This window comes from Condylostylus longicornis, unplaced genomic scaffold (assembly GCF_029603195.1).
Source record: "Condylostylus longicornis isolate FDR11 unplaced genomic scaffold, ASM2960319v2 ptg000080l, whole genome shotgun sequence".
NCBI classification, from domain to species: domain Eukaryota; kingdom Metazoa; phylum Arthropoda; class Insecta; order Diptera; family Dolichopodidae; genus Condylostylus; species Condylostylus longicornis.
In genome coordinates this window covers 2294869-2309441 of record NW_026578048.1, presented here as the reverse complement: position 1 = coordinate 2309441, position 14573 = coordinate 2294869, and the positions used below count along the sequence as shown (strand labels likewise).

The following is a 14573-nucleotide window of genomic DNA, read 5'->3' as shown; positions in this document are numbered from 1 at the left end:
ATTCTTATTCAATCCTCAATTTTATAGTGTTAAAATTTTAACTGTTAAAAAAAATAAAAATTATTATAATGCCATCATAATTATACAAAGTAAAAAAAAAATCAATAAATTTAAAACACGAAAAATGTGTGCGAAAATTATAAAAGCAAAAAATGGAGCAATCGAAAAAAAAAATGTAAAGAAAAAATAAAATAAGAAATCTTGTCTATCTCTTCCGACATAATAAATGCTTGACATTTAAAACCAGTCTCTATAAATTGATAAGCAAAAGTATTTTGAATGTGTTGAAGAAAAGACTCTTCGTTTACTCTATGATGGAGAGAAAATACGTCGTATTATACCGCTACAAAATCGAAAAAGAGAGTTGTTTAAGAAATTCTTCTCAAAATAAATATTTTGAGGTTAAGACGGTAATCGGAAAAGGTTATTTACAAGTCAAGTGACTTGTTATTTTGAGGTTGACTCAAAATGCTCATAATTTTGAAATTTCAATTCTCTGAAGAAAGAATTAAAGTAGAATTAAAAATTGAAGTTTCAAACACACCATAAGCACTCTCAAATTATTAAAAAAAAAAACAATTACTTCTTTATGTAATATGTGGAAATCATTATTATTTGCCAATTGCCACAAATATTTGATTTAGGCATGATTTAGAAATCAAATATTGTTCTGCAATAATTTTAATACCCTAAAGTTATACGGAATTAAATTTTAATTTTATTGCCTTCAAAACGCTAAATTTTTTTTTTAATTTTTTATTTTCTTACTATTTTAATAACATTATCAAAGTTAATTTAGGAACCGTAAACGGTAATTTATTGTTCGATTATTGTTCGATTACTCTTTATTAAACGATACAAATACACTTTTCAAAATTTTTTCTATGAAGTTGTTTATTAAGATATTTTTACACATGACTTCATGGTCGAGCTATTCATATACATATGTATATATATCTATTATATATTTAGCTCTAGATATTTTAAATTTTTCCCAAATAGATAATTGTGTTACGCGTGTTAAAATATGTTTTGTTGCTTCTATATGTTTGCATTATTATATTTTATATTTAAACTCTTAATATAAAATTTTGGCATAGAATACAAAATTAGTTTAAAGTATTCAACTGAGCTCCAAAAATGAAAGAAAATTTAAAGAAAATTTGTATTATCTAGGTTATGATTAACATTTATTTAACATTTTACACAAACAATTGTCAATGGCATCTTAGTACATCAAAATGCTTTAATATAAATCACCTATGTTTAGTGATTTGTTACATTAGTCTAACATCAACGTGAAACTTTTCTGTCACCAATTGAATTCTCGTAGAACTGATTTTCATGAATACCTAAAAAAAATCAAATTTTTATAAAATTTATAGCCACTTTATATATATTTAAGTTTTTTTTTTTTTATCTCACATTTAGCAATATGAAATTATTACTAGAATTTTTAAGTTAAAGTCAAATTGTTATACAATATTAAATAATTAATAAGAGAACACTCTGTACGAGCTTAGGCTCTTTTTAGAGAATTTTTTGAAATAAATAAATAAATAAATAAATATGCAATACAATTTTCCAGTTCAACTTTTTGAATAGTTTTGAATATGTTTGACTATATATTCTTATCACTTTGTACCATCAAACATCTTTTATTTCTCTGCTACATCCATTACATTTAAGATTGCATAGTAATTAGAGTACTTTACAAAAATTATCGGGATTTGTATTAATTTTAGAACCAAATTTCTAATAATAAAACATTATTTATTAACTACTGCATTTATTTACTTCAATTACATTATTATAATTATTTAATTAATTAAATAACAATGATTTTTTTTATATTTATATTACAGGAAAACAACAAAAAAATTTCACCACACCTAAAGAACGCCAATATACTAAATATCACAATAAAATACGAGCGCAATAAATAAAATTAAATGGAAAATTCAAAAAAAAAAAAAAAGGAATCTACTTTTAAAAATTGCGGCTACAAAAAAAATATTCTATTAATTTATTAAAAAGAATAAATTAAAAGACAAACAACAAAAAAACTGATTAAAATTCACCTCTAATATTTTTATTTATTTTATAAAATTTAATAATTTTACTTGTTAATTTAATAATCATAATTTTAAAAGAAAAACTCATATACTTACATATACATATGTATGTATATGTACGTACAGACATGCATTAGTTGCATATGTGTATGTCTATACATTAATATGTTTAATAAATTTCTAAATATGATTAAATTTTATTTAAACTTTTTAAAAATTAAGTATATTTATTATTAAAATTGCATCAGTTAGCACAATTAAATCCCGTGGTTACCATATACATATAATACATATTTTAATATATGTATACATACATACATACATTTTAAATTTTATTATAAACATTGTGAACAAGTGAAAGTTTAATTCAAATTTTTTTTTGTTTTTACTTTGTTTTTATTCTCTAACAGTAAAATAATAATTTAATAACATTGACAGATAACAATATTCGTATATATATATATATATATATATGTATGTTTGTGTATGCAAATGTGTACACACTTTATGTATAAGCCTGTGCGCGCCCGTAACAGAACGCAATAATAATTCAATTGAGTATATGTACAGTGTACACACATTATAACAGAAAATGAATTTTGAAAAGAAGTGAAAATTAAAAGTAAATAAATAACATTAATAAGAAGAAAATAAGAAAATAAAAAATACAAGTAAAAAAAATAAAAGTAAAATTAAACAAAATTAAAATATTGAAACAATAAAGAAATTTAAAAAAAAAATGGTATATAAAAAATAAAAAGTGATTTTATGCTAATAAAGGTTATTATTTAAACATGCATGCACAAACACACTTTGCTTTATAATTTTCATACATTCATAACACAATAATTGTACTGTTATTGTTATTGTTTTTTTCTTTTGTTTTAATTCTGTTGAAAATCAATGAAGCCTTTTAATTATAAAATAATTATTGTAAGTGAAATATTTACATACATACATACTTAATAATAGTTTAATAATATTGTAAACAAAAAAAAAAGCCTGTGCTGATTGAAAACTCTGGTCGAAAATAGCGACAAAATAAAAAAATTTTATGCACCATTTGATTTAATAACTCTCTTAATCTCTCTTATTTTTATACTCTGTTCATAGTGTTCAATATAAATGTGTTGTAATACTTGTCATAACAATTGCACGTGAATTTTTTTTTTCTCTTTATTTTTCATTTTTCTTATTTTAATGTTTTCGGGTAATTACTCATTATCGATTATAAAATAAAATGATTCAAATAAAGTAAAAGTATTGAAAAAAAAAAACAAAAAGGAAATTATAAAATAAATAACAACAAAAAAAAAAAATACGAATTAAAATTATAACATTAAAGAAAAAAAAAAATAACATTATGGTTACATGTAAAGTGGATTCAGCTGTTGTTCCAAAAATGGGACGTAATCGTAAAACATCAAGTACATCATCTGGTTTTCGATTATTAGATAACGATCAATTGGATAATGTGTCAAGTGTTAGCCGTAATTCAATTTATAAAATCAAAATTGATGCAATGTTTGATGACACAAGGTAATTAATAAATTTTTTATTTTATTTTTGTAAATTAAAGGAAATATACACACACATATAAATATAAGATTACGATGTATAAATATGTAAATGAAATTTTTTTTTAAATTAATTTATTAAGAATTTTAATATTTTCAATTACTTTATTTGATTACTTTTTATACTGCTTTATATAAAATAATGAGGAGAGAAGTAATTCTCTTATTTTCTCATTCCTTTGACATATTTTTAAAAAAAAAATTATCTTCATTCTTCATATCCTTCTGTCTGCCCATTTACCTGATTATAAAACTCTTTTACAATGTACTCAAATTAACAATTATTTCAAAGAATTTTTTCGCTCGGTTTTAGCTTATACATTTTTCTCCTGTACGACATCTTCGATGTTTCTTAATTTTTAACAGTTTCAGATGATCATTAAATTTTAACAGGATTTTGAAAAATATTTATTTTATTTGACTGTAGCACAAAATTTCATTTTAATTCTTGCTTAAATAGTACAACGCGTACGTTTTAACTCTAAGTCTTAACAAAAATTATATCTTATACACAATATTGTTTTCTGACCAATTTTAACCTCTTTAGCTACTTTAAAAAATTAAAGCAACCTCTTTCTTTCTTATATACTAGCACATAATTAATTCCTTTGTATTTTTTGATTTTCTTATACGTCTTCTATTTAAAGCAAATTTTAATTTCGTATTAAATAAAATTTCATACAAGGTTAATCTATAGTATCTAATATAGAGGTACTTTTCAAAAATATAATAAGGTAACATTATTCTATTGAATTTAAAAAAAACTCTAGTTACAGAATTAAAATATAAACGAAAGTTAACTTTCCTAAATTATAATTGGAATGATTCATCAAAAATATTTAAAAGTAAAATTGAAATTTTATTTTTTAAATAATTCAAAAATTAAAATTATGAAGAGTGAAAATGAAATTAAAATATTAAAATTTTCAATTATTAATGATTTTTAACTTAATGCGTACATTAGAAAGTTTTCTTAATTGTTGGTATATTTAGAGACAAAAAATAAAAAATTTTTGAAAAATTAGACCAAATTTAAGTTGAAAACCAATTTTTAAAGCGTATAAAATGAATTTAAATTAATCACATTAAAGTGTAAAATTTATTAATATTATTTTAAAAAATCTTCTTCCATTAAACTTAGATTATTTACTTTCCCTTATATTAAATTTGTTTCCACAATCTTATTAAAAAGTAATTAAGAATAATTATCAAGAAATTCACTTAATGAGCACATATGAATTTTTTATTTTCTAATTATGAAAATTTAAAACTTTTCACTACAAAATTCAAAATAAAAAACAAATTTGTATGTAAAATATTTAAATTTCTCTCTTAATTCTTTTATTTTGTAAAGTTAAAAATTTTTTGTTCATTCCATATTTTAGAACACTTTTAAATTGTTATATAGTACGATTACTTTCATTAATTTTGAGTACATTAAAAATTAATTTTAAATTAATAAACACACTAAATTTATAAATAACCTTCCCGACTCCGAAATTCTATTAAGAGTAATTCTTATCTTAAAAATATAAACAAGCTCTGCCTCATAAAAACAGAGCAACAACAGAGAACAACAGAGTTTTCGAACTGATTACTAATACAAACTATATCTGATATATAAAATATTTATAAAAGATATAATTATTTTTCTAAATTTAAACAATTCAGAAAGTTTTCGACACAATGTGTACGTTGCTTTTGAAGCAACAGAGTAACTGGGCGCAGTCGCACTTTGTGGGTAAATAGAATGCTAATTTTATGCTTCACGAGTATACAAATTTCACATAAATATTCAGGATTTGCGTTTATATAAAAATCTTACCTTCTATATAAAAATATGAAGCTATGTCATGTAGACTTTTACACAAGAAATAAATTTCTAAATGAAATGAGTTAAAAATTTGAAGACACAGACCGGTGTGTTTCTTCAAATAATATTTAATAATATTGAAAAAAAAAAATAAAGAACTAACTTTTTTAGTATTAAATAATTTGATAATTTTAAATACTTAAAATACTTATACTTTCGAAACTTGCATTAAAACATTCAATTAACTAATTTTTTTTTATAAATTTACATCAAAATTTATTAAAAATATTTTATAAATTTTTGAATATAAAAAAAAATTATACAAATAAGTCAGATAACCATCTTGTTTGCATAATATTACGATTATATTGGTATAATTTATTAATAATCATTTTAAATTCTGATATTTTTAGACTTTAACGGTAAAAATATGAAATATAAAAAATGTAATAATTTTACAACCAGAAACAAATTAAAGAAATAAACTTCGTGTAAAACAGACATTAAAACAAATATCATGTTCAATCAGAAATTCGAAGCAACATGTAATTGGTTTATTAATATAATAAATAATAAGTTTTGTAAATATTTAATTATAAAAATATTCATTAAATATTTTATGAATAATAATGGTAATAGAAATTTATGGTGTTTAAAAAAAACATAATAATGTTTGGAATAAATCAATTTTAAAATAAATTAATTGATTCACTTACATTGGTTATTTTTAGCGCAATATTCATAAAGTTTACATCAATATTATATTTTAAGCCGTTTTACAATTTTTACAGTTACATACATATATAAAATCTGTTATACTTATCTGTACCGTAATGTATATTATATTATAAATAAATAGTGCATGATCCAAATGAAGTCATATACTATTAAGTGGTGGCACACTGACTTAAAGGGACGGGTTAGGGAGCGATTTGGCCTAGAACCAAATTATTCAAACCTGTGGGGACGTTTTCGAACGTGTTTCAGATCAAAATGCATGCCATTGAATTGTGCGTTCAGTTTAACCTTGAAAGATCGAGGACAGGATATTATCATTATGTCGGACAATCGGGTCGCTTTCAATGGTGCTCAATTCATTTTCGACAATCTCTGGAGCAGTGTGAAACTGTCTTGAAAAGTTTAATGTTCAGCAATCTGTACTAATTGTCAGGCTACACGATCGTAGAAAGACCTCAGCTGACATGCCGATCTAACATATCTCTCCTTGGCCCGAACCCTTTTGTCATATCGGACCACATGCTTTTGTTAGAAACTAAGAAAAGAAACAGAAAGAAGTCGATCAGAGGGCCGAAGACGGCTTACGGGTTATTATAACCAGAAGCGGTTCGAGGAAATTATAGCATTAAGCAAGAATCGAGTGGAAATTATCGGGATGTTATTGGGGCGCTGCAGAATTAGGGTTAAATTCAGTATGCTGGGTCTGGAAAGTAAATGATGCTCTCACTAAAGGGAGAAGGGAGATACTGAGAAACTTTGCTCTAATAAATAACTTATGTAAATAATATGACTCTCCTATAAAAAAAAACAGAAAGCCCCCCCAACATTTTCGCTAGAAATCAATTTTAATAGAATTTTGGGTAAATTCATATCACCATTTGCTACTCAAACTAAATTAAACCTGCTTCAATTATTATGAAGCAGGTTTAATTTTCATCAAGAATGAAAGTTTTCTTAGTCATTACGTTAAGAACAACTAAATAACAAATAAAATTTAAATATACTTAGCTGAAACTTTGAAACTAAAGAAACTAGATATACGAAGAACGCATAATAAATCTTTGTTTATAGATAGAAAACGAATCTATATAATTATTATGGCATTTGTAAATCATAGTCTGTCTTTATAAAAATCTTATAATTCAAAATTATAAAAAATTTTTATAATAATTTATTTCAGTCACTTTCAGAATTGAAATTTATTCAACCAAATATTAATTATACTTACTTATAATTTTGAAAAGAAAACGCAATTTAAGTATTTTATTCTTTTATGACATCGATTTTATTTTTAGTTTTTTTAATTTCTTTCTCAAATTCAACTTAATTTCACTAAAATTCTTTTATTTACTATTTTATTTTTATTTTCTTTTTTCCAGGTCAATAAAAAGCAGTCATCATCATAATCGATTCGATGATCGTCGTGGTTCACATCGAACTAGATCAATAATAATGTACGGTAAAAGTGAATTATCTGGAACATCATTGATTACTGGTGATAATATGAAAAATGGAAATAACAGTAGTAGTCATAATAATAGTAATGATAATCATGATGATGATAATGATGGAATTAATAAAAATATAAGTAGTCGTTCATTGAAAAGACGAACAAATCTTGTTAGAAATAATAGTACATCAAGTGATGTTATAACAATAAATGGTGAAAGAGTTAAACAGGATGTACAGCGTATTAGTAATAGTGTACAAGCACAAATAGAACGTATGTTTACAGATGTTGCTAAAGATGCTACATGTAGTTTTGATGTACGTTGTTTAGGTTCATTGCCATTAAAAGATAAAGTTACTAGTTTACAAGGATTACAGGATCCTTTAAGGCAACTATATCTAAGTGATGCAATACAAGGGGTAAGAATTTTAAATTAAAAAAGAATTATTTCAATATCTTGTAAATTCTGCAATTTTAAATATCTTGATATCTGAAAAATCCATATGTGTCTTCAAAATCGCTTCTTTTTCTTGTTGTGCTGCAAATCCACTACTGGAAGTTAAACGATCACGTTTTTACACTTTAGTATTGCAGATTTGCAATAGTGTTAAAATATTCTTCTATGCGTTTCCTATTTTTCTATACGGTTCTTACGTTTGTCCAGTTTCGAATGTTACCAAAGTAGATTATTTTCCACCTTCAATTATTACTACACCTGTTTCTCTGTTCCCTTTATTATTAATTACATAAATATTTTGAATAAAATAAAAATTTAAATATGGATATTTATTAGCTATTTATATATATATTTTTTAAGAATCAACCGAATGGTCAATTAGATATTTGTGCATCTGGTTTACGCTTTCGACAAGATGATGACAAAGAATCAAAAATGACACCATTTCATAATATCGCAGTATGGTCGGCAGTAAAATTTGTTGTATCACAAGAAGAAGGTGGTGCTGCTTTTCTGCCTCTCATAACTGATCCAGAAAATATTGATAAATCATCTTTATTTCAACCACTTAGGTAATGTTCTTAGCCCTGTTCAAATAATTCGTTCCAAACTTAATTTAATTTACATTTTTTAGTGCTTCAGATCAACGACGTTTATCATCCGGTTTACATGCGCCAATTTTTGCTGTTGTAATGCGTTCCTCAGGTATTCCTAAATTATTGGAATGTCATGCATTCGTTTGTCAAACCCCAGAAGATGCCATAGTTATTGCAGCAACCCTATATCAAAGTTTAATGTCTCATGTAAGTACGAATTCACATCGAAGTTCAAAAAAACGAACTCCTCGAAATCAAAATGGTGTTAGTTGTATAAGCATTGCTAGTAGTTCAGCTGCAAATGGTTCAAATTATTTATCAAGAAATGGTAACGTCAGTTTAGCAAATGTTGGTCGAAAAAATTCTCTTCGAAGATCTAATCGTCTTCGTTCTAATCAAATGAACAGAACTGAATCAATTAATTCGTTAGCAGGATCAACAAGACAATCACAAAATAGAAAAAAACGTGCTGCTTCAAGTTCATTAAGTGGTGAAAGTGATAATTTTCAGGGTGTTGTCGAAACTACAACTGAAGAACGAAAAAAAAAATCACATAAAACAAAAAGAGCTCCACCAATACCGACTCCAGCTCGTAATAAGCCAATTAATTTGTTGACGAATAACACAAATAATATAGACAATAAAAATTCTATTGCATTAAATTCAGGAAATTACACTGACGGTATCGATAGCATTGTTGATTTAAATTCATCCACAACAAATTCAAATGGTAAAAAAAAAGTTGAATCTAAAAAAAATAAAAAATCTACTACGAATTCTGAGCAACATTATCATCGTAATAGCGAAGGTGGTGATATTTTAACAAGAGTTGCAATACCACGTTCTGGAAGTTTTTTAAACACAGGCGGTCTAACCCGATACAAATCACGTGCCACACGTAGAAATTCTGGAAAAAATGATGTTTGGGGTGGTGGTGGAGGGTAAGATTTAAATATGTATATTTTTTTTATATAAAATATTAGAAAAGGTGAAATTGCATTGAAATCAGAATAAAAATTAAATCGTTTTGCAATTTTTCTTCATTATTCTTACCTTCAGAATTATGAAAATTTTATTTTATAAAACTTTTCAGTTAATTGAAAATTTACTTTTCAAATTTGGGAATTGTGAAAAAGTAAATTTGTAAATTATATGTAATTATTTTCTGCTTAAACTTAGTGATTTCCGTATGTCTCCAACGAAAATCGAGTTTACGGTTTTCCTAAATTCGTACAATTTATACCTTTTTTAATATTGAAATCACATCAGTTTATTTGCGAAAGAAAAGAAATAAAAAATCTAAATTTCGCGAATATATTTGATATTATTGCACAATTACAGATCACCACTTGGTTTCAATGAACTTTTCAATGAATTTAGATTACAAGAGAATCTCCATTCGTTGGATGACATATTAAATGCAATCATCGATGCTGATGGGATGTCATTTAATGATTTGAAACCAATATATAAGGAATTTTTATTAAAGTTAGCTGTTACTCTAACAAAAGATGAACTTTATCAAAGATCAAAAAATATAATGAGAAGACAGAGAAAAAGAAAATTAAAACGAAAAAATAGTCAGGTACAATTACTTAATATCTTTGTTTTTAATAAGATAATTAATCCCCAAAAAAATTTAAACTAATTTTAATTATATTGTAGAAAAAGAAAAATTTTAGTATTGGAAGTGGGATTAGAAATGTTTTTCGTTTTGGAAAATTTCGTACAACTAATAAATCACTTAAGAGCACCGATTTTTCTTCTAAATCAACAACTAATAAGACTGTTTCAAAGGATTCATCAAGAGTAAAAGAAAATCCATGTTGTAAAATGGGAGCAACAAGTTCATCAGATGTTTCTGTTGCACGTCATGATAATAATATTAATGGATTTCATAGGAACAGTTCCAGTGGGTAGGTATTTCTAACATATTGTTGTATGTATACACATATGTATATCGACACTTATCAGAAAGAATGTATGTACAAGGCAAAAATATTATGCAAATACTACTTTCAAAACGCCATGCCAGAAATGATAAAATACAGGGAAATGTTTCTTTTGTTTTACATTGACTATCGCCTAATAGATACCTACATACGTTCTTCATGATAATTATCAACAGATTGTTAAAAACTATTACAATTTTATTGTACGGAACACTAAAAATATCTCTAAGTAATTTAAACAGTATTATTACTTTTTAAATTCTGTTCTTAAATCAAATTGAAATAATTTCTTACAAAAGTCTACATAAACATTTTTTCCAGATTTTAATATTTGCAAAAATAGAGTCAATAATTTATTGAAATTACTTAGAGATCTTATTAATCATTTACTTTATTTTTAACATATTTTCAGTTTCTGCTAGATATTAACATTATACTTTTTCATATATTGAATTAAATTTTTTTTTTGTTTTTGGTTCGACACAACTAACACAACTTTTATCAAAATTTTTTCTTTCATGTCTTTATTATTGTGCTGTCTTCTTTGTTTTGCCTTCTCTTGAAACACTAATTTCAGCTATGTTTCATGTTCCGAATGCAGTTATGATTCTGAAGCATGTACATGTGAATCAGCTGATCGTTGCTATTGTAGTTTGGGTGCTGATAATGAATTATTGGATTCATCGGAATCGAATCGTCATCAAAATGGTACAATGAAAACTGTGAATCGCCATAATACACAATTTAATGAAAAATTACGAAGACGATCACGTACACCTGGACCAAGAGATTCATTACTATCATGTAGAACCGATGATAAATGTTATTGTTCGATGTTAGATACAACTCCAGGATACACATCAGATACAACTTATTGTGATACAGATAGCTGTAATAGTGCAAGTAAATGTTATTGTCCGCATAATGAATTAAAACAAAAGCGCCGTCTTGAATGCTGTAACAATGATGATAGCCTAATTGAAATAACAAAAAATAATAAGAAAAGTACAAGACGTAAACCACCTGAAAAATTTGGTCTTGATTATGAATTATTTCAAATAGATGATGATAATAGTGATGTTAAACAAAGAAAAAGTCGTAGCCGTAGTATTGGTAGCATTAATCGAAGTAGTAGTTGCCATGAAAGTTGTTGTGAAGTTGAAATACGAAAACAAAAATTGAAACAACATGAAGCATTAAGTATGAAAAAAAGTGTTGAAGCTGCTGCTATATTCGCTGATGTTAAATTAAGTCAAACAACTGATTTACAAAAGAATAAAAAATCAAGAGGACAAACTAATAAAATACATCAGAATCAACAGAATACTCTAACGAGTAATGGTATTAGACAAAATTTATTAAGTGAACAAGTAAATCGAAATAACAAGAAAAATTCTTTTGTCACAAAGAAGCATGATGATTTAAAAAATTGTGAAAGATATAATCGAAGTATTAGTAGCAGTTATAAACCGAGTACTAATAGCATAAGTAGTCGTAAAGTTTCTTCTTCAAGTAGTCATAGAAGTCAACATCATCATCAGAGATCATCGTCAACTGATAATTTTTTAACAAAATTGAATGCAATCGAAAAATACAATCATAGAAGTACTTCGAAAAATTCTGGTAAAGGTCGAACAATAAATGAGAGCTATTATCAATCAATGCGAATTGTTAGTGCATCCTTAGAAGATTCACTTGGTTACTTGCCATAAATTTGTAATTAATTAATATTAATTTATTTTTAATAATTTTTTTTTTTAATTTTTAGTATTACATATGTATGTATTAAAAGAGTAATTGTTATTTTTATTAAATGCTTATACGTATGTATGCTTAAAAAAATTAATATGTTTAAAGTAAGATTAAATCTAAGATAGTTGCATACGCAAATATTCATAATTAAGTTGTTTTTTAATGCTACTTATTTTCACCTATTTTCAAATTTCGAAGCGTGCCGACTGTTTCTTAAGGTTCTTTATATACCTAAATGCTTTTAAAAATTGATCACTATTAAGAATTGAATATCTTAATAGCTACAGTAATAATTAATGTTAAATGGAATTTTCGCAACATTGAATTTGCTTATTTTACAAGTAAAAGTGGTTATATCACCAGTGCATAATATAAGTAAATATTTGAGTTGATTAAAATTTAACTTTAAATTTCTTATTCAAAAGTTAAAATCATTGGTTTTACTATCATTAACTCGCACAGCCACTAAATTTTGTATTCAAGTACCTTCCTAACCGATACATATTATTTTTGTATGAAAGTTGAAACATATTTAAAGAGATTTTACATATTTTATAACAAAATCTAACGAGAATATTTGTCAACACATTTTTGAATACAACTATTGTTGCCTGAACAAAGTAAAAGACAAGGCTTTCAATTAACACTATTTGAAAGAAATTTATTTGTATTAGAAATTTTTAGTCTTATTACAGAATCAATTTTGAAGTATTTTAATCGTAAATTAACTTTTACTTATACTGTAACGAGTTTTTATAAATTCTTTTTAATTGAAATTAATTAAAATTTGTAAATATTTCTATAAATTTAAGAAAATCAGATAATTGGTTAAAATTTAATTATAAATAGAAAAAAAAGAAAGAAAATGGGTTATTTTTTTAATTCAGGTGACTGGTGCAATATTATTTTTAATTTTTATCAACTAAATAAATTATAAATAAATTATATTATTATATGTATATGTTAATGTAAAGTTTAAAAATACATTAGTGCAATGAAAAGTGCAATCAAATATTCAAATAATTGAACAAAAGATTTTAATATTTTATTATAAATAACAAAAAGAAATTTTAACCTTAATAAATTTTTACATACATACTTTTGTAGGTACTTATTTATGCCATTTATAACACATTATAATAGTTATTAAATACAATAATTTAAACATAACATTTATATGTATAATATTTTGTGTGTAATTTAATTTTTTTGTATGTATGTACTTTATTGCCGATCAAAATTTCGATCATAATATTGTTTAAACGTACATAAATAAATTTTAAAATAAAAATACTTAAACAAAAATAAACTATATAATATAATCCTAGTATTATTTTTTGATTTCAAAAATATTTTCTTAGTTATTTTAGAGCCGTATTCTCATAAATATCAAATAGTATAAATAAATAAAGAAGACTATTCTTTACATGCATATACTTAAATAACTAATTTTCTATGCATATAAGTAATTACCTTATTTCATATACATACATACATATGTACATGTGTACCCACATTTAGAACCTAGATATATATATATATATATATATATATATATAACTCACTTTAAGTACTGTACCTTTTTGCTTTTTTATGACAAACTTCATTAACCTTTAAAACCTATAACCGAGTTTACAAATACCGGAAAGAGAAGTAGGTACACAGTTTTTTTTTTAAATATTTAACCGTTATTCAATCACGAGTCAGGAAATCCCCACTTGTATGTTCTTCAAAAAATGCTGGGAAAGGCAATTCTTGAAAAAATCTTAAGATTTCACTAATTATGTACGCATCAAATGCAACAAATTTCAAATTTGAAAATAAACTTAAAATTGCATCTGCAGCAACGTAAATTTGTTTAATTGTTTATTTCGTTATACGCCATACCTATGTACATTTGCACATAATTTCATATCGTAATTTGTGATATCCATGCATATGTATGTATATGTATTTAAAATAAAGTAAACAGAATAAAATTTGATTTGGGTTTTAGTTTCAAGTCCGAAAAAATGGTGGCGCGCGTGCAGTTCAAATTTTTGACCTTTATGTCACTTATATCTTTTCCACATGCACATACATATTTTTGTATTGAACAGTGTTTATTGACAATGACTTCATCAAAGTGTCACTCATAATTTAAAGTTGTTTATTTATTTAAAG

The 14573-nt window shown here is 24.8% G+C and overlaps 1 protein-coding gene across 2 annotated transcripts; it reads left to right on the top strand.

The window, feature by feature from the left end:
• Positions 1-3097: 3097 nt before the first annotated feature.
• On the top strand, positions 3098-13049 carry LOC129613014 (uncharacterized). 2 transcript variants are annotated; one of them, XM_055526889.1, is made up of 7 exons: positions 3098-3614; positions 7583-8072; positions 8471-8682; positions 8745-9647; positions 10087-10291; positions 10372-10622; positions 11236-13049. In XM_055526889.1, exons 1-7 carry the CDS (start codon positions 3439-3441, stop codon positions 12368-12370), a joined length of 3372 nt encoding a protein of 1123 aa, XP_055382864.1. In that variant the 5' UTR covers positions 3098-3438; the 3' UTR covers positions 12371-13049. The 2 variants fall into 2 exon arrangements, with proteins under 2 accessions (XP_055382864.1, XP_055382863.1); XM_055526888.1 differs by having other exon boundaries at positions 10048-10291.
• Positions 13050-14573: the final 1524 nt, after the last annotated feature.